General features: G+C 40.9%; 2 protein-coding genes across 5 annotated transcripts in view; one reads left to right on the top strand and one right to left on the bottom strand.

The window, feature by feature from the left end:
- Positions 1 to 587: 587 nt before the first annotated feature.
- esrp2 (epithelial splicing regulatory protein 2) lies at positions 588 to 22832 on the top strand. Of its 2 annotated transcripts, XM_071490096.1 has the most exons (17): positions 588 to 750; positions 923 to 1075; positions 1564 to 1692; positions 8547 to 8660; positions 9239 to 9353; positions 9491 to 9586; positions 10171 to 10225; positions 10725 to 10835; positions 11887 to 12019; positions 12409 to 12451; positions 13647 to 13948; positions 15000 to 15233; positions 15576 to 15774; positions 17822 to 18026; positions 18211 to 18409; positions 19679 to 19779; positions 21329 to 22832. In XM_071490096.1, exons 2-16 carry the CDS (start codon positions 944 to 946, stop codon positions 19763 to 19765), a joined length of 2154 nt encoding a protein of 717 aa, XP_071346197.1. In that variant the 5' UTR covers positions 588 to 750; positions 923 to 943; the 3' UTR covers positions 19766 to 19779; positions 21329 to 22832. The 2 variants fall into 2 exon arrangements, with proteins under 2 accessions (XP_071346197.1, XP_071346195.1); XM_071490094.1 differs by lacking the exon at positions 19679 to 19779 and having other exon boundaries at positions 606 to 750.
- Positions 22833 to 23559: 727 nt separating this feature from the next.
- The window catches only part of nfatc3a (nuclear factor of activated T cells 3a), a 63408-nt gene continuing 60111 nt past the window's right edge, over positions 23560 to 26856 (bottom strand). For all 3 annotated transcript variants that reach the window (XM_071490091.1, XM_071490092.1, XM_071490093.1), the window contains exon 10: positions 23560 to 26674. In XM_071490091.1, the coding sequence (XP_071346192.1) occupies positions 26598 to 26674 (77 nt within the window). In that variant the 3' untranslated portion in view covers positions 23560 to 26597. The remainder of the gene's footprint in view (positions 26675 to 26856) is intronic.

Raw genomic sequence — 26856 nt, 5'->3', positions numbered from 1 at the left:
ACCCAAAGCTGCTTTACTACGAACAAACCAATAGAAAACTTGCTTAGTAGATATATTTTGGGGTAAACTCTTTCTGATGGTGGCACTACAACAATAATACAGAGTTTACAATTTCAAACAGATGGTGAATATTGGCCAATTTCTACAAATATCCAGTGTACACTGTAAAAAAAAAATAGGTTAAGCAGTTGTGTAATGTCTAGTGAGGCAACAAACATATAATAAATTAATTTGCGTGAATTTCTGGTTTACCATACTATTTATGGGGAAGAAGAATATATGACCAGATACTGCAAAACAAATCTGAATGTAAAATCATTAACCTATTACAACATAGACCCTCTCACAATATTCAGAAGCTGCCCTGTGTGCGCAGGTGTATCTCTTGTAACAGTCCTCATTTTCTCCTCATTATCAATGGGAAATATCAGTGGTAACAGGCTGTACGCCTCATGGAGGTATTACGGCCCTGTTTTGCCAAGCTACTTCCTGATTCAACAGCTCTGACCAATGAGATTACAGCGCTCACCTCAGCGTCCCGCCCTCACCTTTGCAAACCAGCCAATAGACGACGCCGGTGGGACTTTCCTCAAGCAGAGGCCGAGCCACACAGGTAACTCAGAGAAGGAAAAAAAAAAAAAAAACTCCAGGGCTTGTTATGGAGTTCGTGTGAAAGAAACGCGGATTTCCACCCTTCTTTACCAGTTAAACCAGTATCTCTGGATATAACACACTCAAGTACTGCAACAGGTAGAGTCTCTGACCGCATACTCTCCCGTGGCTCCTCTGAAAATAATCTCCCCTCTTTTTCTCTCTCCGTTTACCTCAATTGAGTTTCCAGACCTTTTGTTCGCTCTTCTTATCACTTGGAAAAAGGTGAACCCTCGTGTTATTTTTATTTTAATCTTTGCTTTAATTGTAGTTTTTACCCTTGTGGTCCCTGATGGCTTCGCACAGTGATACTCTGGTGGTGTTCTTTGGGGCAACAGCTGGTGCAAATGGGGGTAAACTGGGTTCGGATGAGAGGGAAATAATTCTCTTGGTGTGGCAAATTGTGGATCTACATGAGAAAAAGGTACGGACCTTTCTGACCCGCTCGTTCGTTGTACGGTTTCTTATGTACCCAGAGTGTTTGTGGCATAGTGTCTCCTTGTAGTGGAGCAGTATGTTGGACATTTAAACCAACATGGTGTGCTCTCTGATACCGCCTGTGTAGCCTGCCTTTCTCTAATGCTGGCTGACGCTACACCAGCTCTCTGTCCGGCCGTCTTGTTAGCTCACCTTTTACAGGTGTGCGACCTAAATTTAACAAGCTGGCGAGGAGCGTTAATTTCAGCTTAATGGAGAAAACACACCTTTTTGGTTTGGCATGTCAGCTCCTGTGATATAAACAAAACTTTATTGACAATGAAGTGCTTTTTGCAACTATATTGTCAATTGTTTCAGTTTTTTTAAAGAGTGCATTTCCTGAATGTGGGGGGCTATAGCCTGTACATTGGACATACTTGAACATTTTATTTTCACGCTGCATTCTTCGCCATGAAACGTTAAATCCCTTCACAGGTCGGGAAGCTTCATAAATGTCTTGTCAAGCCAGACACTGTGGAGCTGACAGACCAGTGTAAAGAGGAGACGGGACTGACTCTGGACGACATCATCACAGCTGAGCCCCTGGACAAAGCTCTGCAACAGGTGAGTCTCACTGGTCCATCTCCATAGAGAATATTTAAGTCTTTTTCTTAAGTAGGCCTTAAAAGTCCTGATGCTCACTTTCATACCCTCACAAGTGGACCGCAGAAACAGATCCTAAAATCTGTTTGCCTTTTGGAACATCATGAGAAATTCAGAGGCTAATTAAACCTAGACTACTTCACTCTTTGTTTTTTCCCCCAGAGCGAGATGTGATATGACAGGCCTGACTCGGTATTAAGCTGTAAGTTAATGTGAGGAGTGCTAAATTTCCCTGATGACCTTTTTAAAAAATGGTCTTCCACCTGGTTGAGATATGTCATTGGTTTGGGCCTGACAGTTAGACTCTGCTGACAGTTTGTAGAAGCTTAGGAGCTAGGATGGGCAGAGCCTGGGGCATGTGGAGATAAGGAGGAGTCGCAGGTCTAGTCTTGTCTCAGCCTGATGCGTGCTGCAGACATCTGGATGGCGGAATGTTTACCTGGGACTGCACCAGGCTGCAGGTTGGACAGGCAGCAGGGGAGGCTTTCACGTCATCAGATTTATCCTCAGTAGCTGGTTGCGACACTTCTTTATGACCAAGATGTGAATTTGCTTTCGGGTTCGTCCCTTCTCTGTCAGGAGATGTGTTTTGACAAAAGTACTTATGTTGCCAAACATGTTTTTCAGCCAGCCTCGCAAGAGTGTTTGTTTGCACTGGGTGGACCTTTCCTGCCCCTCCAGTATTTCATAGTGTAAAAACCTCTCATTATCATGCTAGACCAGAGTGTTAGGGTTGATGCTAGTGTTGCTGTGGTCTGAAGGCCTTGCATGCACAAACAGGTTGGTTTGGGTAATCAATTAAAAATGTATGTTTTCCTTTAAATTCATTCTGGAGAGCAATGATGCTGCTGGGGGTATGACACTTTGTGTATGTACAGCATAAGACAGTTACAGTTTCATGGGGGTTTGGTCTAAATACTGATGTCATTTGTGCCTCATACAGGCTTTGTAAGACTTCAGCTCCACTGTAGATTAGTTTGTGTGCTCAACCTTCAAATATTAACCCAAGCAATCAGTTTGTTCTTTTCATACCTTTGTCTCACAGGTTACTTTCTCTTGCTATTGGTCACTCTGAGATTAGTTGTATCCTCGTTGATACAAGAAAGAAAAGAAAATAGTTTCAAGCACTGTAGGGAATTGCAGTTAAGAAGTATGTGGTTCACAGGTGGCTTCTTTTTTTAGATGAGGTGACCCATTGCAACTTATTCAGTTATAGAGGGAAACAAGCAGCTCCCTCTTATTGGTGGGCATGTGACATTGACCTGTGTGTTCAGAGCCCCCAAGGATGTCCATCATTTTGGTGAAAGATTTATAAAGCTAGAAAAGGCCGGAGAGATTAGCACGGCTTCTGTTACACATGCACTAGGATCTGTCCACCCTTTTGTAATTTTACATGTTGGTGCCATCTGTGAAAGGGACCAGTCTCTATGTTTCTGATGAATTTCTGTCACTCACTCTGGCAATTTGCCTACATGGGACGTATGTTTTGCATAATGGTTTTCCCTTCCACACAAACTGATAACACTGCATATTTCTGAAGTACTGTAAATGAGTTAATTTCAAGTTGTATATTTAGACATGAGCATATGATCAGTCCCATCCCACGCGTATTTCCCTATGTCCTAAAGAGCATACATTACATAATGAGTTGTGATAGATGTCAGCAACTCTACAACTGTTAATGCAATGAAATTAATGATTGTTGCTGCCAGCATTAGTTTTCATTGCCAGTTCATTAGTTCCAGTGCATGGAAGCCACTACATGGCAGGCAACCAAACCAACACTGATGTTCAATTTTTGATCAGAAAAGAGCCGTTTGAAGACCTTTTATTGTAGGTTTTACTACTGCAATCAATGAACTGTTTACTGTAGTATTTTCAATAGTGCTGCCACCAATTATAAGAAATAATATGTAAAATGATAATTTTACACATGGATAGTGTGTAGTGCTAAATAACATACACAAGTCCCTGTCAGAGCAGATTGAGGTGTAAGATCATGGCTAGTGATGACATGTTAGTATTTGAGCATGTGTGTTTTATGACTGTAGCTGTGACACTTTTACCACATTATGCTGTGTACAGGGCACACCTGCAGTTCAGTGTGATTCTTGGGAGTGGGCTAGTGGATGCTTTACCTATAGTCAGGCTGTTACTGACTGTATAGGCTTGGCTTTCATCTGAGACGCTGACAGCATGTCACGGCCTGTAGGGGGGTGCATGTGATTTGAGACCTCAGACAACTTGTTGTTGTCGTTGTGAAACTGAAACACTGCAGTCTCCTAATCACTGTGTAATCATTTTTCAACTGTTTTAGACCACAGGTAGAAATGCTGTATAATGACTTTGACTGAAGTTAACAATATTTGGTGCTTGCTTACAAAGGCAGACATATTGTGAGATGGTTAACATGATGAATCGCATCCAAGGATGATTCACACAACCTAGATTTTAACACTGTGCCAAAAGGCTGGAGAGAGATGACACACAAATCACTCTGATTTATATGAACCCAAGCATACGATGATTAAGTTATCCAGATCATCATCGACTCTTTTCTCTCGACTGTGTATCTAAAGATTCAGATGGTTAAAATGTCATTAATGACACTATAAAAGAAAAAGAATTTAGATGCTGACTTTTGTGCCCATTGCCACAAAGGCTGTGTCTGAACTGGTGGTGGGAAGTGACCAGGCTCTGCAGTGGGAGAACAATTTTCTTTACTGTGTGCATTTACACACACTGATAACCTGTTGTTAGCACTGGAAACTTATTTTTGTCAATTTCTTCACTGCTAAAGAATTTCTCATTTATGCAATGTTAAAGAAACTTGGTTATTGCAGAAAAGGGTTAGGGTTAGTTCCTAATAATTATGTTCACATAAACTCAATGAAAGCTCTTTTGCCTATTTAAGGTAAAACTGAAGCTCGAATAGTTGTTGCAAAACATTCTCTCAATCAGACTCAATTTAATTCATGTTGTTTTTGGTCCAGTCACAAACTCCCATCCCCAGTGCAATCAATGTTAGAATACTTAAAGTGTGATAGAATGCACTGTGACTGTGGTGGCAGTATGTGTTCAGCTTCAGGTGCTACAGTTACCACAGGGACTGCCCTGACACTCCCTGCTGCTCTTATCGGAGTTTGTTTCAGCCACCACCACCCTACCTCACCTCTGCACACAAACAGTCCAGCTACACTGGCGAGCAAACTACGATAGGACCATGTTCAAAGGCCACTTCCTCCCCCTCATCTGTGGAAATGCCTTTCAGAGGGTAGAGTGAGACAGAAAGCTGGTTTAAGAGAGAGGTTTGTCAGTAATACTTGTGAATCCTGAAATAATTGTAGAGAAACAAATGTTGTTTTTGAATTGAACTAAAATAAATGACTTTTTCCTTCAATTGTAAGGCATGGCATTATCATACTGGAAGTTTGACATAGGCTATTGCATCATAACTGGTAATGAGCAGCCAGTTTTTTAAAGTTGAGCCAAGTATGCCAAGGCATGATAATTATTGTATCACTGGAATAAGAAATGCTTAATGTATTATTATTTGATTAAGCTGTACAGCTAGATGTTTATTTATTTTCAGAAAAACTTATGAGAAAGTGGAAAATGAATTCGGTGGTGGTTGTGTATTTCACACATTCCACATTAGCAGTCCTTTAGGGAAAGAGCCTCCAGTTATCTGTTGTCAGTGTGAGATTTGCCTTCTGATCAGCTTGTTTGCTCAATTTAAACTGAATTTTTTGACAAAGAGGAGAAAGGGAGAGGGTGTGTTGCTACCTTTTCTCTAACATTTGCTTTTCTCTTTGTAATCCGGCTTCAGTAATTGGCCAAGGTGGAGCTTAAGATGCAGCTAAGAGCAAACATTAGTGCTGTTATCACTGTAAACACAAAGTTGTGCAATATAGCTGTGCTTAAAATATGCTGCAGAATTACTCTACAGAATTTTGGATTATCGTAGTTTTGGATTTTTGTGTTTACATTGGAACAATGAAAGCCTCATGTTTTAAGTTGGGTTAGATAACTTCCCTAATAATGTGAGCTTTACATACATGCAGCAGCCTGAAAAGAAAAGAAAATATTGCAAAGACTGTAAAAGTGATGTCCTGTACAAAATCTGAACAGTCATTTGAAAGAGAGAATTCAAATTCAAGGACTTTAAATTGCAGAACTGAGTCTTTCTTAATCAATGTTTACAATTTTCTTTGGCAACTACAGCTTTGTCAGTGGGTAACATTTCAAAGGCTTTTAATATAATGTGTTCTGTTCAGGTGGTGTGTTGATACTGTGGTCAGGATGCCTTCTTGACTGGAAAGATGACCCAAGAGTTAATTCTGTTATTTTCTACTGCATGATAAGTTTCCCTTTTGTTACTCATCAGCTGCAAAGCACCTAGAATAGATCGTAGATAGATAAATAGATAGATTTGTAAATTGTTTCTAAATTGGTCCTTGGCTCAACCTTTTTGTTGAAAATATTATAATTATTATTATATACATTTTTTATATTATAATATTAAATATTTAATTTCTCAAATGATTTGTGCACAAATTTTTATTTTGCATGTTGGGGAAACACTAAATGTTGGATAGTCATGTAATGCTGCTTGACAGCTAACTCTCAGACGGTAGTGCATGAACACATGAACCTTCTGCCTCTGATTTATTAGACTCACCTGCTCGGTGTAAAATTCTTCTGCTTTGTGGGACTGGATCTGGATAGGTTACTATTTTTCCTGCTATTTTCCTTCTGTGGCAGCTTTTTTGGAAATTTTACAGGTCCTTGAGCTTTCAAATTGCTTACCTATTTTTGAATACTAAAGTGTGGCTCCTGTTTTTACATGACCTTTACCTGGAAAATTGCAGCAACTTTTACAAGGTAAAGGCTAAAGTGTCCATGGGGCTCAGTTTATAGAATGGTGGTAACCATCTCTCTGTCTTTCTTTCTGTCTCTCTTTTTTTTTTATGCAGTAGCAAAGAGAATTTGCACTGACTCACTGATTTAGCAGTTTTCACATCCACAGTTTTGAAAAGAACTTTTTTTTTTTTTTTTTTGTTAATACAAATTTCAGTCACCAGTGATCTTTTATAGGTTTGCTGGTTTTCATTGGCCCAATGTAAATAGACTCCAAGACTCTTTCATGGTTTGTCCAGCAACCCCAAAACTCCCTTAATCCAACCCTGAAGCATTTGTTCCCCTGTCAGCAGCTGGCTGGTGTTGCCAAATAGCCCTGTATTTCTTTGTGGCTGTTGAGGAGCATGCCCCAACACGCACCTCTAATACTCTCTCACCGTCTGAAGATCTGTCATATAGCCAGTAGCCATGTGAAAATAGTCGGTCACTGAGTTTAAGGTGGTCTTGTATCCAGACAAACTGATTTTGCTCTTACATTACAACTTTCTGAAGTGGGCAATGAGGTAGTCCCTATCATACATTGTGAGACTGAGCAGAAAGTGAATACATTCAGCATTGCAATCAGTATGATTTCAGAAAGGTTATGAGATGAGATGAAGAGATATGAAACATCCTCTTTATGGTTCCCATGACCTCTTAAAAAAAACTTTATGAGAATAACTATGAATAACTATTGTGTCAGCCTTCTGGAGCAAGATGACAAAAAGATAGGTGGTTTGTGGTTGTCAGATCTTGATTAGGGTGAAAATACAAGTAAAAAAGAGATTATTTTACGTAAGAAGTCTCATTTACAAATGGTTAGTCATGGTATATTTAGTTTAGTAAACCCAAGTCTGTGCAGTGTATGGTGGTCTAAATCAGACCCAGTTCTTTAATATCAAACAAAGAAACAACTTATAGTTGTGCGTACCCATCTGCATGGCTGACATCCAATGTGGCTCTCCACCACACCCCAGCACTCACAAACCCTGATGTAAATATAAGCAACCACTTCCGGCACACAACTTCACTTAATCATATTTTACGGTAAGCATCACAACATGACAGACGGCTTGTAAAACACTCAGCAACTTAAGAGTCTTGGGTGTTTTCCTTATGATTTGGTAACCTAAACTGTTTCTAACAGGTCATTTCAGTGCTATGCTCAGGCATCTACTGAATGTTTAACTAGTTAATTGTTTGCTAAATCTTAACTTAACAAGATCATAGTGCTTTAAGTCTTTGTTGCTGTCAGTTTGTTTTGGCGTATTTGGCGTAACACAGCTCTCAGCCTGTTAGAAATTAATTTAAATTCTCATCATCATGATCATCAGAGATGTTATTAGTCTCAGTGCACAATGAGATTGAAGTGATGGCCACTGTTGACAGTAAAACGCTGCCAACCACAGGTTGACACAACACAAGGAATGGGGCTTATTGAATGTGGTAGTTATAAATAAACATGTACATATGTGGGAGGTGCTGGTATTTGGGCAGGTTAGACTCGAATGGTTTGTTTTTCATCTGGCCTACCTGTGACTGTTGCCCCTGGTGATTAGTTGTGTGATCATTCCTCTCTTTTGTCTGCTCCCTTTCTCACAAGACAAACACTAAAACCTGTTGGACAAGCCTCGTTCCTAACGAGACACAAACACACAGTCAAATGTCAAACACAACACCACCCTCCCTTGTCTGCCTTTAGATTCAAGTCATCTGTGATTTTCACTTTCACACAGTGGATGGTGTTTGCACAACAGATATGAAACCATATTTCACCTGTATATTATTATTTAGCCACAAGTGTTTGAAGATTAATAGGAGTGAATTGAGAGTCCCACTTTCATTCTGAAAAATGCTCATAATGAAATCCATGTTGAATTTTCTCTTGTGTTTCTCCTCTTCGTTTCGTTATGCAGTTCCAGCAGTCAGTGTCATCAGAAGTAAAATGCCTTGGCAGGAGCTCTTGCACACTTTGTGTCAACAGTCCTCTTGTTATCCGACAGGCCCTCCACCCCGAAGCTTCCAAAAAGGTAATAGTTCCCACGGTTTCTCCATGCCACAGACACATATCTGTACCCATTATGTAAGATTTTAGGATTTAGGATTTCCAAAATGGAAATGTGTATCCAGTAGCATTTTCTTTTCTTTTGCACAATAATCTATTGGGCTTGTTGAAGAGGTTTTTTTATGTTTGAAAATGTTAGTTGCTTTGTTAAGATGAAAATTTTTCAAGTAGACTTTGACTGAGCACTAGTGTGTCATGCTCTGCCTCAGAAAACCAGTGATCTCACACAACACATCAGTTATGGCTTTCCCTGTTTATGCCTCTAGTTATATGATGGTGTGTGATAACTCATATGGAAGTTTTGTTTCCTCATGAATGTGGGCACTGACTCGTATAAGAACTAATGAATTTCTTTTGTATTAGTTTTTCTTTCTTTTTGTGTTCCCAGGTAATACTCTGACACAAAATGATGTTAGTTACATACATACCATTTCTACTGAATTTCCTCTTGTACATTTCTTTGTTTGTTAGCTTCCTGGTATATCCAGTATCCATAACAGAATGTCATACTGAATTGTTTCCTTTTTCTTTCTTTCATTTCAGAATTTAGTCCTACCTGAATGTTTCTTTTCATTTGTGGATGTGAGAAAAGAGTTTCACAAATGCTGCCCCAATGCTGGCCCAGTGCAGAAGCTCACCCTCACCTCCATGTTGGAATGTATCTTTTGCTGGTGTGTCCACAGTTTATAGACCTTGTCAGTTCAGTCAAGTTTTTTTGATGTAAAAGATGTAGTACAAATAGCACATAGGCAAATGGAAGCCAAGACAGGGAAATGTCCTTAACTGTGCATGCAGATGTTGGTCTTCCTGCTGTGTCAGAGCAGTTGATGGGGGTGAGGGAGGTGAAGAGCATGGTGCAGCTGGCGCTCTGCATGCTGGCTGAGCCTTACAGTAAGTAACTGCCAGAGTTTGTACATGAAATGATGTGATGCTGACCCAGAGGCTGAATGGCTACCATCTCCCATGGCATTGTCAGGAGCTGACCATAAACTCTGAACTACCTGTGCAGAGAAAGCAGAAAAATACCAGGCACATAGAAGGATCAGTGAAATGATATGCACTTTGACCTGCCTGGTAGTTTGGGTTTATACCATCAGCACTGTGACTGCACAGCTGAAGTCTTTGCTGTAGTTAACAGGCCAGACATGCTTATACTTTGTTTCTGTTATAACCAGATCTTAAAATGTGTGTTTTAAAAAAACAAAACAAAACTGCAGATCCTGTCATTTGCTGTATAGGTGGATGTAAGATGACTCCAGATATGTTTCAGCGCAAATAAATCAGACTTCAATCAGTCAGTCCCCTCTGGCTTTAACCCTTTGACTTAGGGTGTGATAAGTAACAGGAATGCAGCAAGCTCAAAACTCTCACTTTCAAGTGTGTGTGAGTGAACCTGTTCAGTAGACAAGAGAAATAACATTTTTCTGGACCTTCAGAATCCAATAACAAATTAAATAATACAATTTTCTTTTTAGATCACAAATTCTCCTGTGTTGAAACCGTGAAATACAAGTTTGATTCCGGTACATGGTATGTATGAACTTTTCATTTTGTCTCACTCCATTCTTGACCGTGTTTCTGCCACACCTGTTTAGCAGCAGTGTTGTTTACAGACTGACAACCGCCCTCCAGCCTTATTCAGACTTCAGACGTGAATACGACTAAGGGGCTCTTAACATTGATTACAGCAACAAGGAAACCACAAGTGTGTCATTAAAGCTGTCCCAACTTTGCCATCGGGTGCTTACCTCGCTATCTAGTAGCAGAGCACTAAATCCTGCTGTTCTCAGACAGCCAAAAGCCTATCACCTTGACAACCCCCTGACATTTAATCATGGGAGTGTGTTACTGTGTTTAGCACTTACTGTGAGTGCCCTCTGTGTCTACAGTCTTGGGATAATTTGTTCAAGTTTAACAACAGCAATGGGATTTTTATTCTTAAAAGCTATAGTGTGTGGAAAAGCTTTTAATCTTTTACTGTCAAAATGTCATTCATGTTTTTTCTTCCTTCACATTGTGTGTTGTGCAGCAGTAAGATGGAGCCGGTGGACAGTGAGACAGTGATCAGAGCGCGGGGACTCCCCTGGCAGTCGTCAGACCAAGACATTGCTCGCTTCTTTAAAGGCCTAAATATTGCAAAGTATGTTGGTCTTAATGGGCATCTTGCAACAGCCCAATTACTTATACAAACGTCATATAAACTCCTGTTGTAGCAGAACAAGTGATTATTGGAAGTTTCTGCATGTTAGTCAAGATTTGTGACATATTCCTCCATTTTTTGAAATGGCTCATGCACTTACTTTTTTTGCACTTACTTACTTTTGCCATACGCAATATCAGTTTTTAAATTTTCAGTGTTTGTAGGTCATAAAAAATACTCTAAGATGTCCAGTTGAACCCTCTGAGGTCAGTGTTAGATGCTAGTATCACGGGTTTAAAGGCACTAATGATCTTTTGTATAGCAAGCTAGAATAGTCATTTGAACATCAAAATCTCAGTGGGATAGGGGCTCGATACCAAAAAATGATACTTAATACGATAGAAAGGTGGGCGGCAAGGTGGTGCAGTGGACTGTGCACTGTCACCTCAGAGCGAGAAGGTTCTTGGTAAGACCCTACCGGCCAACCAGGGCCTTTCTATGTGGCTTTTGCATGGTCTCCCAGTGTCTGCATGGGGTTTCCTCTGGATACTCCAGCTTCCACCTACAGTCCAAAGACATGCAGGTTATGTTAACTGGCAATTCTAAAACATTGCATCCCTCAGCTACATTAAATACGTAGCTACAGCGAGCAGCTGATTAGCTTAACTTGGCATAAAAACTGGAACATGACGAAACAGCTAGCCTAGCTCTGTCCAAAGGTAATAAAAGACACCTATCAGCATTGCTCAGTCATTAACACATTACATCTCACATATTTATCACCTTTACATTAAGTTAGGCTAACAGGCTGGTGGCTCCAGCTACATATTTACTGTACAATTGTGAGAGTGAGATCAATCTTCTTAACTCTAGGAAGTGAATAAACATGTTTCCCAAAATGTTCCTTTAATTAAAATGACAAGACCCTTGGTGTCACAGTTAAACCCAGTTCTGATAACGGTACCATCAACAACCTGTTGCTGAAGTTTTATTCCTGACCATGGCTACATATCGTTAATACTTCTTCATGTATCTGTGCACCTGTCTTTAGGGGTGGCGTGGCCCTGTGTCTTAATGCTCAGGGCAGGAGGAACGGGGAGGCCTTAGTTCGTTTCATCAACTCAGAACACAGGGACCTGGCCCTGGAGCGCCACAAGCACCACATGGGCAGCCGCTACATTGAGGTGAGGTTTATCATTTACTTTTTGTTCACTCAGTTGTATTGTAAAGTGTTTGCTTTGTGTGTTTTAAAAAAAAATGTGTAGCTGAACTCTAGTCTCCTTTTTTACTTCCTTAGGCAGTCAAGTGTGAGTCTGGTAAATATTTTCAAACTAAATTATGCTGAAGCCACCTCAGGGTCAGATTTCTGTGACAGATGAAGCTCTAGCAGCAGTTCTGATTAGGCATTTAATGAAGTCCCTCAGGCCCAGTGTCACTTATAAATTGTAGCTCAGATCACGACATTCTGTTTACTTTGTTTACAGAAATGAAGATCCATCACCTGTCACGTTGAGTCTGAAGTCAGATCGTATGAGTTAAATGGTTCTGTTTGGTTTTCCTCTTGTCTTCTCAGGTTTACAAGGCCACAGGAGAAGAATTCCTCAAAATTGCTGGAGGTCAGATTTCAGATTATTTTCCCCTTCTCTCTACTCACCATGTTTTTGTGAAGACTCATGGTGAAAGGCTTTCTGTTAGTCTGTGGTAGCCTTCTGTTTCAGGGCTTTCTTGCATCTTTGTGGAAAAACAAGAGCCTTCCACATCTGCAAAAGAGCAGCTCTTTAGTGACTCTAAAAGAAGGGATCTCATTTACCTGTGTCTTTGCCTCATCCCAGTGACTCTCCACCAGCTTATCTTGGACTAATGAAAGACGCTTTGTGAAGAGCTTCCCTCACTCCCCCCCCCCCCCCCCCCCTTCCTCCCTCACCTCCTCATCCCCAGCCCTACCCCTCAGAGGCCAGTTGGAGAGAAATTTCACTCTTGGCTAACAGCAGCTCACCTGTGCCATTCAGCCTCAAGCTCCCCTCCCCTGAGGGAGAGAGGGCTGACGGCCAGTAAAAGGACCAGCTCGATGCTGATACAAAGATGGTGTGAAGAGACAAAGGTGTAGCTGGGGGCCTCTGAACCAGAGAGCAGCAGCCAGCAGTATCACAGAGCAGAGATAGCACACAAAGAAATGCAGTCACTCAAAGCAGATAACTTACATTGGCTGCCAGTCTCACTGTGGACTTTACTCAGATGAATTAAGATCAATACAGATTGACAGCACGTTGGACTTTAAGCAAATGGTTCAAGCAGACAAGACACAGCTGCATTTATCAATAGATAACAGTAAACATACAAATAGATGCGTAATACAAAATATTTAGTGTATCAGGCAGCTGTTGGCAGGAGGCAGGAGTTGTCAGTGAAATATCTCAACAACTATTGGCTTGTCTTTAAATTTGTAGTCAGTCTCTCTCTCTCTCTCTCTCTCTCTCTCTCTGTCTCTCTCTCTGTCTCTCTCTCTGTCTCTCTCTCTGTCTCTCTCTCTCTCTCTCTCTCTCTCTCTCTGTCTCGCTCAAGAAAATGCACAGTATCATGAACATTTACTGTATGGCTATTGCAATATAAAATTGGATATATCTTGACTGAGGATTTCATCAATGTTGGCCGCAACTAGTGGGTGCATTGTGTTCACTTAACAGAATTGACAAAAGCAGGCTAGTCATTAACAGCAGCATTAAGTAACTACAAATGAGTAACACTGGGGTGGTCTTATTTTGCCCACTAGCTGAAGACAAGTGTTTAATCATAGTTGTCATCTGACTCTAGGTACATCAAACGAGGTGGCCCAGTTCCTGTCCAAAGAGAACCAGGTGATTATCCGTATGCGGGGGTTGCCGTTCACCGCCACACCCCAGGAAGTCCTGTCCTTCCTTGGTCCCGAGAGCCCGGTTACAGATGGTGCCGAAGGTCTACTCTTTGTCAAGTACCCTGACGGACGGCCCACTGGTGATGCCTTTGTGCTCTTCTCCTGTGAAGAATACGCCCAGAACGCCCTGAAGAAGCACAAGCAGATCCTGGGGAAGCGATATATTGAGCTGTTTCGGAGTACTGCAGCTGAGGTGCAACAGGTAAATTCTTTTAGTTTTATGGACCGGAGAAAGCTTTTTGGTTTCGTCATGACGTGAACAAAACGCATAATGTTTGCATAATGTAAAGATTTTTAAGACTACTACTGGAAAAATCTACTGATATACTACATCAAAGGATTGAAAACTTATGTGGTGGAAAAACATAAAGATGCTGTTGGTGTTGTGTATGGAGCAGGAGGTTAAAGGCTGGTTAAGCTCCACTGTGCAAGATGTTTAATGCGTTTGTGTTGAGTAATTCCAGCAATGTCTGTTTCAAAATAACATTAAAACTGGCAACGTGAAGAGGGGAACTTGTGGTTTTCTATTTTAGACAAAAAACATGGACATGGTGTCCATGTTTTCCTTGGCAATAACTGAAGTATTATTTAACAAACTATGCAGTTAATTTTCTTGCAAGTAGAGCTTTTGAGAAAGCTGTTTTGTCATCAGTAAATAATCAATAAAGTTCCCTTTCTGTGTGTGATACTAAACAATAAAGGCTGAGATCCACAGCAGCTGCTTCTGCTGTCAGAAAGGTTTCCAAAAAACTGATGTCATGACAACGTACAGAAGTCAGCAAACATGGTATTGAAAGTGAGATGAAATGTCATCTATGCTGAGGCATCCAATGAATCAGATGACTGTGGAGTTTGCACAACTAAAAATGACATCTGTATTGTTGCACAATGTATATGTATATTGTTTTTCAATCACCCTGAGAAACAGCTGTGAACTTTTTGTCCCTCAGCTGGTTCCTGTTGGCTGATTTAAGTGGACCATACTGGACTCAACCTTTTTTCATTTTTGAAGTTTTTCTGTATCAAATGTTGTACTGTGTCGATGTGTCTCATTTGCACATACAGATCATTTCAGTAATAGCAGTCAAGCCTTCTATTGTCACTGCCAGAAGTCCTCATTTGAACATGGTGTCATCTTAACTTTGATGTCTTCATCAAGAGTTGTAATTGGTGGAGATTTCAGGCATTTGCAGGAAAAATTAACAGTAATATGTTTTAATTCGTCATTGTGCTTCCTCTTTTGTATTTGCTAGGTCCTGAACCGTTATATGTCCACACCTCTAATCTCAACACTGCCCCCTTCTCCCATCGTGCCTGTCCCGGTCCTCGCCACACCTCCATTCCTTCCAGCAACCAGCAGCACTCGTGACTGCATTCGCCTGCGTGGTCTGCCCTACACTGCCGGGATTGAAGATATTCTGGAGTTCATGGGAGAGCACACCGTTGACATCAAACCTCATGGAGTCCACATGGTCCTCAACCAGCAGGTCAGACTGATGGGGACTCATGGGCTCAGGCACATACATCACCGTAAAGCTCCATGTCTCATAACTATGTTAAATGTCATCCTGATACTGTTGCCCAAGTACAGAACAAACTAAAAGAAAAAAATGTTTGAAGGTCACAGAACAGCCTTCTTTACTACTTTGTAAATATCATTTACCCTACAGATTTTGTTATCCTTTTGTCCTCCAATAAACTTGCATATAAATCTCCAGCAGCCACATGATTGCAGCATTATAAGTATTATATTTAGTGTTGTATTATATAAATGCCTTTTGAATATTTTGCTGTATTCTCATGCACACTTTCCTCTCTTGTCTCTGCAGGGTCGGCCCTCTGGCGATGCCTTCATCCAAATGAAGTCACCTGACAAAGCCTTTATGGTGGCCCAGAAGTGCCATAAAAAGACAATGAAGGACCGGTACGTTGAGGTGTTCCAGTGCTCCACAGAGGAGATGAGCATCGTGCTGATGGGAGGAACCCTGAACCGCAGCGGCCTCTCCCCCCCACCCTGCAAACTCCCCTGTAAGTGAACTCCACCAAATGGGATTTGGTGAGAAATACACCCACACCTATTTCGGTCTAGTGATACTTTAGAATTTGAAGCCACACTGGAGTCATGGCCCTAGGGATGGCAATGCTGGTTGGTTTGGTTCAGACTGAAATATGTTAACTGTTGGATGGATTGCCATGAAGTTTAGTGCAGTCATTTATGTCCCCCTCTGGATCGTAATAACTTCGGTGATAGCTTGACTATTCATCCAGCTTCATTGTCACACTCTATATCATGTTTATCCAGACCTTTGGTTTTTAATCAAATACCTACAAAATGAATGACATTTCTATCAGCCTCAGTTGTTTGTGTTTAGTGCAAATTAGCAAATGTTAGCATGCTAACATGCTAAACTAACATTGTAAATATTAAGCCTGCTTAAGAGCAGAATGTTAGGATTGTCAGTCACCCTGTTAGCACAGTGACATTAGTGTTTAGCCACCACTGTCTTTGAAATAAAAGGTTACACAATTATCCCAGCCTCTTTGAACATCAGAAAGCTCCACATTCTCAAGAAGCCTGAAATCCACCTTGAGTGCGCTGCAGTCTGCTGGTGTCTCATTAGAAGTCAACTGTAGAGCAATGTCTCTGTCTTCTTGTGAAACAGTGATGCCATTAAAGACTGGACTGAATGCAACTCTGACTATGCACTTTGCTCGGTTATGGCTCATATCTGTTTTTAGTGCTGGAGATTAGATCATGATTTGCAACATGGTTTTGCTTTGAAAATTGGTTTTGCTTTTACACCTGTTTCCTGTCTAGAGTTAGAAATGGCGGAAGTCTCTTTTTTTAATGTAATTTTACCCTAACTGACCTGGAAACACTTCTGCCTCCACAAGGTCAGCAGTCGTATGTGTCGCCATGTTTCCCAGTTGTCACTGAGGGATACCACAGCTGCTCACAGCTTCACACTGATAGTGGCTGTTTGTATGTAAATACGTCCATGCCATGATTTATGTGTTTTTACATTGTAAGTATGACAACTTTAAGGACACAGGAAGATTTGTAAATAAAATAGTTGGCATGCAGAAGGTGGTTTTTGGGCTTTCCAGTCTGACTTGTTTAACGCAAAAATCTGTTCTTTCCAAGTAGGATGTTATTTCTCTAGTTTTGGTTGTTATTTCTGTCTTTTTCTGTTGGCATCCCTGTGATTAGCTTCCTTTCTGTAACCTGGGTTGCAGTGACTGACGGACCAGCTTAAAGAAGTAAAAGTTGAAATATATCATCTAAAAAGTGAAATTGAAGAGGAATGTTATTACTCAGTCCAACAGTAGTCAGCGCTCAATGTCCATTAGATCCCTTAGAGGTTGTTTTACAGAACACAGTTTTGCAACACATGATTGTCACTTCAAAATAAGGATTGTGGGCTACATTTGGGGTTTTTTTTTACTTGTCTGATTGTCTGACTCCATATGTTGCCTCCCCTAGTTTACAGCTGTGACGACCTGTGTCTCTGTCCCAAAATCATGGCAGTGATAGGAATGATAGCCAAAACTATGACAAGACGCAAGTTGCAGCTAATGATTATTTTTGCTTAATGAGCCTGAATATTATTTTTTTTCAGTTAATCCATAATGTATGTAGTCTGTAAACTTTCAGAAAATAGTGAATTGGTTTCCCAGAGTCCCAGGTTACAGGTGATTAATGTCTTATTTTACCTTCCCTTTTAGTGAGAAGTTATTTGTTTCTCAAGGTTTCGTGCTTTGTTTTTAACTCATGACACATGTTGAAATCCCCTTGCAGCATATTGAAACTATTTACACTACCACACTTCTTTTTTTTTTTTTTGAAACATCTGTTTATTCGTTTTCATTTAACAACAAAAACAACACAGAACAACAGTAAAAAAAAAAAAAAAAAAAAAGCAGCCTCATTGTTGATTATATCGAACCATCATTATATAAATTATCACGTTCATACACTTCTTCATAGTACACTGCATTACTGGTAGGGTTGCTCATGAGCAGAATACAACATGTAAATGACCAAATTTTCACTATATCTCTATGTCTTCTGCAGGTCTGTCTCCCCCCACAGCCTACACTGCCTTCCCCACCCCCCCTGCCATTCTCTCTGAGGCTGCCCTCTACCAGCCCCCCCTGCTGGCTGCTCCCAGACCTCATCAGACCACTGCACACAGCCCTGCTCACACTCTGGCCTACTACCCCCCTCAACCACATCTGTACATGAATATGAACATGAACTACACAGCTTACTATCCCAGGTTGGTCCAGCATCAGCTTCTCCTAAATGAAAAGGACAAAATAACTGTTCTCTTTTGACTGCTCCTCTCCCTTTGCTTCTTCTACTCTTCCTCCCCATCACCAGTTACTGTTTATTCATCTTCTGCCTTTAACTAACTTGGTTCTCACTTTTCTGCTTTTTCTTGTGCCATGCTCTCTTTGCAGTCCCCCAGTTTCCCCCTCCACAGTTAGTTACTTTGCAGCTCCACCAGGAGCAGTGGCAGCAGCAGTCGCAGCCCAGTCCCACCCTGCAGCAGCCGCCGCCTCCCCTGTGCTAACCCAACCTGGTGCCCTGGTCAGGATGCAGGGTCTGCCCTACAACACTGGAGTCAAGGACATCCTGAGCTTCTTCCAGGGATACCAGGTCAGTGCATGTAACACTAAAATGAGGCCACAGATTAATAAAGTGCATTGGTGTATGGATGGATGTCAGTGCCATACAACTCTCACGTTTACTTGCAGAGAGAAAACAATATGTTATTGTATTTTTTCCTTAACTGCCACACAAGATGATTTGTATTTAATATTTTTCAATGTGAGAAATGGTTTTCCACTATATGAATTATTTTATCTCTATTTGTAAAAAGTTTACTTTGATTACAGCTGCCCAATGCCATGTTACAGTAAGCTGTGGCAACCATTAATAGCAGCCACTTGACGACAATGTTCATTTAAATCCAATAGGCAATGTGTGTGGCTATATTTTGTCAATTATGAACAATTTCACAGTCTGCAACTGCGTGTGAAGAAGTCAGTAGCTGTTGGACCACTTTATTGCAAAATCACACCACTCTAGTATTCAGTTAAGGGACATGTGTGCACTTGTGCTCCCCCCACCCCTCCCTGTGCTTCCCATTTTTTCTGCTGCCAGCCCAAATTAGGTGGAGTCCTCTGAAGCAGGTATGAACCCTGACAGGTGTGGCTTCAGACAATTTGGCGAGTCGTGGAGGGGGAGGGGTGGGGTTTGAGGTGGAGGGGTTGTGTTGTTGTGGTACAGATCTTGGGTCTGCTTTTGGTCTTCATTGCTTATGTTATTTAGTATTGGTTCAGCCTCTGTGCCATCAAGTGTGTGTGTGTGTGTGTGTGTGTGTGTCTGTGTGTCTGTGTGTGAGAGGGAGTCTTATTTTATTAGGTTGCCAGCATCAGATTTACACCAAAGAAGAACTTTTGAGTTGAACACTGGAGAACTTGCTGAAGGATAAATGCTAGTCTGTGTGTGTTTGTGTGTGTGAGAGAGAGTAAAGCTGACTCTAGTCCTGACTGTTGGCTGAACTGCAGTAATTGTATCCTGAATGGAGTGAGTGTGGTTTTTTTTTTGTTGTTTTCTGGCTGCAGTCATGCCTCTAACATTGGCCTTGGGTGAGAAAACAGTTCCCACACCAGCACCACACAATCCCATACCAAATCATTCTTTGTGGTTCAAATGAAGCCTGTTCAGACAGAATTTGGTATGTGTGCATGTGTGTGTGTCTCTGGTTTGGTGTGTTTATGTCTTCCTCAAAAACCTGGATTATTTTTGAGAGTGTATATACTTTTGCATCTTTTTTGTATCAAAAATTGTGCACTGTCATTTGTGAGACAATATGGAGGCCTTCCCACCCTGACTGTCCGTTCATTATTATGCTATCTGTAGTACGCCCCTGACGAGTACAGCGGCGTGGTTCAGATGAACGAACAGGCCAGGAGTCTGATTCAGCCCAAAGAATGGCTCTGTCTTTAGGGACTCGCCCCAAGGTAAGAAGAGGCTCCAGACCAGAGAACCAGAGTGGACAGAAAGGGCATTTCCTCAACATAACTAACATCTGTATGTTTAGTTCAATGCACAGCATTAAAAAATAAATGCAATATGGACCAGCTTCAAACTACGTGGTAAACACTAACTGATTTAGGTCTGGACTGGTTCAAAATGATTTGAAATCTGTCTTACAGAAACACAGCTATGTCCCACTATGGACAATTTGTGGGCTGAAATTGCAGCTTGAAAATATTATTGCTGCTAAAGTGGAGCAGTGTTTCTTTATCAGATTAAAGCACTGCAACATGACCCATCGTAAACATCACACATCAGCCAAATTATAATTTGACAGGACTAGTCTGTGTAGGAATGCCCAGTCTAGCCATCGAGGTTCTGAGCTCCTGACCCGGCATGTCAGTCTGTGGCTTCCCAAACAAAACTGCTCCATAACTGAAGTCTTTCCTGTAAGCTTGTGAGAGGAGTGCTGAGTCCGGATTCCTGACATTGGATTCATCTTTTTTTAAACTTACAACTTTTGCGGCATGTCACACAACACCTAATCTCAACAGGAAGTTTGGTATTAGCACTGTGAGGTTTTGGTGTTACTATAATTAATAGGAACATGTATCTAATGACCAAATTATGAGATTGAGCAACATCCTATAGGCATTTGCAACGTGTGCTCCTATGTAGATGTCCTTAATATTTTATACATTCTGTGTGTGGTGGACATTGCTCCACAGCAGAGACAGTGAGGGTGAAAACCATCTGTTTGCTCAAGTGTAACAAACCTTTAGAGCTTTGAAATAATAAGGTTACATATTACATCACTCTTTTTATGATTGTTTTTAATTTCATCTCAACATTATCAGCTGAAGAATGGAGTCAGTAAGATGCATCCATGTTATATTTCCCCAAACTATACAGTTAAAATACCAAGCGCTTCTCACTGAACGTTGTGTCTTCTGACAGAAGTTTTGATTTCAGATCATGACAACATACAAGCTGCAGTATTAATTGCTCTTGATTCAGCACTCCTACACTAAACCACCGCATGATAACGGCTTCTGAATCAGGGCCTACCTCACTACCTTGACCGTTTCCAGTGGACTGTACCCTGAATGTATTATGCCACTCTCTGTCGCCGTCTCTCATGCTCTGACGTGATTCTCTAACATTTACACTTTACAGATTTCACTGCTGTCATTACTCTGATCAGTGTTTTGTTTCATATCTGCATGACTTGAGGAAACAAACTTGATTTTGATGTGAGATGTGGATGCATGCAAACTAACAGATAATTAATGTGTGTGGCATCACAATGGCTCAGGTCCTCTGAGAACAGCATGTACTCTACTCTACTGTTCAGCTCTGCCCATTAATCTTTTTTTTTTTTTTTTTTTCCCTACCTAACTGGACCAGTTTGATGAGATGAGCTTTCCCAAGACCTGGTTCATCCTCAGCTTTGTGGGCTCCCCCTGGTGTTTTCATGCTGTATGAAAATAAGTGACACTTGTTTTCATGTGTCTGATTTTTCTTTTTCTGCAGCTCCAGCCAGACGCCGTTCTCATCTTGTACAACTTCAGTGGCCAGTGCAGTGGCGAGGCCTTGATCACCTTCCCTAGTGAGGAGATCGCCAGGCGAGCTGTAGCCGAGCGCTCCAACCACCCCTTCTATGGCCAGCAGGTCCACTTGGTTCTATGTAACTGACCGCTAGCTCAATTTAACCTCCCATTGAAGAGCACTCACCTCCCAGCTTCTCCATAAAACTGAACAAGGTCCAGTTGATCCCAGGGCTGCATAACAGTGCGATTGAACCTTACCTTTTTTTTTTTTTTTTTTTGATCTGTCTTATTAATACACACCTGACACTGCTGGTCCTGACACTCCTGAGGCTGTTGGAGTCTGAACATCCACAGGCGAAGCAGCTGAAGTCATTAAAAGCTCATTAAAGCTTTGCATTGTGCTAATGACTTTTTGGATGTCATGTATATCATTACTGTGTGTTTGCACCTACTGTAATTGCTGGTTGTAGAGAGGAGATGGTGTGAAGCCTGGACAAATCCAAAACAGTGGCTCTGTGTATTGAAATGCTCTTTACACTGTGTTTGTCCCCCATAAACCTGTACAGATTTTCATCCTGAAATGCTTGAGGCTGTACAAACCACTTCTGCTTAAGATCTTTTCTGTATATTTCTGAATTTTCACTCTTGACCACTATATTTTGGTTTGTCATAGTTTATTATCTTTTGTGTTAGCTCTATGCAAACACAGATGTGTGTATGTGCATGCACAATGTTTATTAATTTGATGGTCTCCAGTGGTGCCATTGAAAAATGGAAAAAAAAAAAAAAAAAAAGCCATAAAGACTGTCTTTGACTACTGAAAAGAGGAGTGACTTTCAAACTGTACTCTTTAACTGTCATTTGAATAATCTTGAGCTGCAGGGACTTTTAGTTTAAAACAACAGCAGATCACAGTTGTGCCAGTGTACCAAGTAATTTGTGACTTGTTTTTTTTCTGTAGAAAGCATTTATGTATGACATATTATCCTATTTAGACCTTTTCCAAGCACTACAGATTTGTTTTTGCTCCAAAGAGGTAAGGAACTGCTCGTCTGAGTAGCATGATGAATTGATTCTATTTTTTTAATCCCATTTCTTTACAAAAGTGGATATTTTGTTATGAAATCTAACAGGACAGAGATGTATCTTGAAGCCTTTTATAATGATCAACCTCAGCTGCTGTACAGTCTCTCTTCTGTTTTTTGTTTCCAGACTATTTATAACAATCAGTCTGTAGCATCTTTAATTACTGCTTACAACCCGAGTACTGTGTAAATTTGCATGACTTTTCCTGTGACGGGCCTGCTGACAGCTGTCTTTATTTTTTTTTCTTTAATCTTTACTGTGCCTACATTACCCAGAGTGCAATACTGGCCCAAAAAGGGCTTGGACAACCTCTGGTGGCAGAGGAGATATTTCTTTTGTTGCAAGTTTGAGACTTGCATGAATTTAGCTCTGTGTAAATTACATAAAAATGTTGACAATGATCCATGTTTCATTTGGTCTCATTTAAATATATGGATTCATAAGACATCAATAAAACCAATAATAAAAGTTTTCCAGAGATAAAAATATTTTTCTTTCTGAAAAGGGAAGAAATATGCTTCAAAAGAAGTGTGTACAGACCTCTGCTCAACATGCAGTATGTCATTCACAGTAGATATTAACAACGGCAAAAATCAAGTGAACATAGAGACAGAAACTACATGGTGCTATATTCTACTAGGTCATTAGCAGTTACACCCACACTTACAGTACAGTGCTGATTACATGTGAAAGACATGCACAAAAGAAAAGATAGAGAATGACTGCACAGTCGGTGTGTTTAGCACTGATGGTGTTTTGAGGAGTTGTCTATCTCATGATTTTCAGCAGCAGATATTTGCCCCACATGATTGGATTCTCTAATCTTTTTTTGTTAATACCACCAGAGGGCGCTACAAACACACTTCACCTGTCATTGATGTAAATTAGCACCAAACCAGTGGCCTCCACAGATGGGAATATATGACTGTGCCGCAGTGTTTACAGTACATGACCTTTGTTGTGCTGGTGTAGTATTGCCACAGATGAGTAAGTACTTGCAGCGTGAGTTGTGAACAGGGTAAAGTTGGTGAGATGGTTTTGGAACAACAGACAGGGAACAGAGTTGGTAAAGAAAAGGCAGCTTTTGTATCAAACACATATAAATGATAAAGGAGACAGAGCCATGGCTGAGTTTTCTGTTTTATTGATATACACTACTTTAGAGCCTACAGTATGATGCAAGGTATTCCCTTTGAATAATTTCAAAAAGCACTGCAGTCTTAAAAATTACAAAATTTTAACATACAAAATATACAAGAAATGACAATACAAGGCTCGGTAAACATCAGCTAAACCTGTATTTCCCTTTTATTTTACAAAACAATTTCATATATGTATATGTATATATGTATATATATACATATACATATATTCTCAACACTCATACACGTCCCCAACCTTTTAGGAATGACATCCATTTCAAAGTATCAAAAATAGAGTTGTACAGTCTCTGTTGCTTTACCATAATGTAAAATGGGAACATATTGTTCGGTCTTTGGTTGTGACAGAAGAGGACGGCAGCCAGAGTTTACTGTCAATGCTGGTTTTGTTTCATTTTTTGTTGACTTAAGTCTTTCAAGCTGCAGAACCAGCTTCATATGCAAAAAAAAGCCACCTCCCTTCTCCCACCCAACCCTCAATGTCCACCCTGTGCCCCCAAAAAACAAACAAAATAATAAAAGTTACCGACTTATGTCTTAGTCATGGAAAAAAAAAAAAAAATCAACCCAGAACAGCATACAGACACACTGACAAACTGGTTTTCAAACAAGAGTTAAGGCATCCTAATAGTTTACATAGTGACATGATACTCTCACTATCTGAATGTTTATTTTTTCTGCTCTGTGAAGTTCATAAGCAACATTACAAATATTTAATAATCTCATTTCTCATATTTAATGTCATGTCTCACATTTGCTTCTTATAGTTTGCATAGCCTAAATACAAGTGTGTGCTTCTGTTGTTGAAAATAGGACTAAAATTCCTGTCTTCTGAACAGCATATTTGGTACAAACACCAGCCATCCATCCATTCACACACACACACACACACACATAACTGAACTTTTTAAGATGCTTGCACTGTGTCCTCGACAAGGCAGATTGGCTGACGGACAAATCCAGGATGCTAACAGAATCAATCAAGCATCTACAAGTCTACATTCTACTTCTATAGGCATCAAGGTCTTTTTTGTCTTTTTCCCCTCATTTTAAAGGCATTAGGCAGAATTTTAATGCATAGCAAAATCATTTTCACCTGGAAACTGACTTCAAACTATTACAAGCAACACTCCTCAGCTGAGCATCATTGTCAAGCTTAAGGCAAAAAAAGCCAATGGAAATCTTCAAACCAGAATCCGTGTTTACATCCTCATTATAACTAGAACCCTGCCTGAAAATACTCTTTTCTCATGACTATGTTATTGCTGCCATACAGGCTCTGCATATCTGTCAGTCCAGGAAATATGAATGAAGTCTTTGATTGTGAACAGCAAATATTGATTGTTGCAAACAGGGGGATGTGGAAGACCCCATTACATCCAGATGTTCTCTAGACTTTGGGCTTTGGGAAAGGGCACAGAAGGGGTCAATACATAAATACAATATATAGACATCTGTATAAAATACTTTTAAAACTTTTGTCAAATTATTTCCTATTATATGTCACCTAGGCTGTCGTATGTCACAGGTATGGTGCCTGTCAGGATATAGAAGGCACACAAAGGCCCCTGGGAGATCTGGGGAGTTGCATGAAAATAAATTTTAGAGGAAGAGAGGTTTGTCTTTGTGGATGAATAAAAAACACTTCTCTGTAACATGGAAATAACGGGCATCTTCAAATCTTGGTGAATGAAAATGATCCGGAGAGTTAACTCAATCCTGAGTCCCACTCATCTCTCCTCAGGATTCATGAAATCATATCCACATGAACCACAGAGTTGCACATCTGTTTATGAAATAATATTACAGTCAAACTCAAAGCCAGCTGTGCAAAACAAAAAAAAAGAAAAAGCTTTCACTACCATTCAAAGCTGCTAAATGTTGATAAGGCATTTGTTCAACTTGATGATAAAGAATAAAGGAGAGGGAGGACGTACAGAGAGAAGGGGGAGGGGAGGGGAGGGGGTCATGTACAGATATCTACATGGCTGCAAGGTTTCTACAAGTTGTGGAATGTAGCAGGTTGCAGATCCCAGACCAGCGTCAGAGGAGCTCGCTCTCCTCTGCCAGGCCCCTGCAATCCAGACCTGAATGGTTTTGTTATTTAAAAGGGAGGGTGGGGGTTGGGGGGTTGGGGTGGGGTGGAAAGTGTCGTCATCACTAAGCCATGAGCGAAAAAAAAAAAAAGTGGGAGTTTTACTTACTTTGATTTGAATTTGGTGATCAGATTTCATGGCCAATAATTCAGTTTTCAGGTCTATAATCTCCAACTGCCAAGAGTGACAAGTTCTGTCACATCATCTCACGCTGTGCCTCACTTTCACTCAGGCAAAGCCACAATATTGTGAAGCATCCTGGCAGCTGCAGTACACTGAAGAGTAATGAAACGCTGTCTGAGAAACTCTTTAACTTCAGTACTGCAGCAGCCCCTGAATCCCAGCTCTGGCTTGCTGTGAAAACACTGTGCACCCCTGAATCTCTTATATGTCTCAAGATGCCCTCATTTATGAAGGTCAATGCTGGTGAGGGAGGGACGGCAAGACGTACTCTTGCCTCCGCTACAGAGAGTTATTTGGAAAGTGAGTGCTCTGAACTCACAGAAAGCTGATTGGTCAAGAAGACAGCGGTGCTTTGAAGGGTCAGGCACACACCTAATGAAGCGTAAATGGACATGGCTGCATTCTCCTGCTCACTTTTCTGTGTAATCTGAGTTGTGAGTGTTTTTGTCTAGATCTCTAAACTGTAGAGTTTTAAATGAAATCCGAAATGAGAGTGTCTTCTTGTCAGGCTGGTGGTCGAGAAGGCCCATGAGGCTTTAACAGAATCTCCAAATGTATTCTGTCTCTGACCCCAGTCTTGTCCCCTCCTGCTCTCTTGTCCCATCGCACACAGGACCAGGACCTTGGCCAGGAGCAGGGTCTATGTTAGAGCTGTGGGGCTGTGGGGTTAAGAGCTGGAGAGGGTGGTTCAAGAGCCAAGAGGCTGTGTCGGAGGCCAAGGGCTAAGCTATGACTGGTTGTGTGCTGACGGAGGACCATGGGCGCTGGGGGACTGGGACATGTCTCTGCCGATGATTTCATTGACTGTGAAGAGAGAAACGCACAAAAAAACACTTATTACTATTTAGAATTGATGTTTGTTTGCTTTGGAGCAGCACATTTTACATTGTGGGCACTATATATTTCATTCCAGCAGAGGGCAGCGTTGTCCTTCACCGAGTTTCTCAAGACTGAAAGCTCAAACTCAAACAGCCAAGAGCTCAAAG

This window comes from Trachinotus anak, unplaced genomic scaffold, assembly GCF_046630095.1.
Source record: "Trachinotus anak isolate AG129_WGS33_773 ecotype Australia unplaced genomic scaffold, CSIRO_AGI_Tana_v1 ptg000011l, whole genome shotgun sequence".
In the NCBI taxonomy this organism is placed as follows: Eukaryota; Metazoa; Chordata; class Actinopteri; order Carangiformes; family Carangidae; genus Trachinotus; species Trachinotus anak.
The sequence above is the reverse complement of the archived record's forward strand: the minus strand, read 5'-3'. Positions and strand labels throughout refer to the sequence as shown.

Excerpts from the sequence above, each read along its gene's own strand:
- esrp2 (XM_071490094.1), top strand. The coding sequence starts at position 944 with ATGGCTTCGCACAGTGATACTCTGGTGGTGTTCTTTGGGGCAACAGCT. Across the intron at positions 8,661-9,238 it reads ACCCCGAAGCTTCCAAAAAG|AATTTAGTCCTACCTGAATG; the intron begins GTAATAGTTCCC and ends CTTTCATTTCAG. Across the intron at positions 12,020-12,408 it reads TGGGCAGCCGCTACATTGAG|GTTTACAAGGCCACAGGAGA; the intron begins GTGAGGTTTATC and ends TTGTCTTCTCAG.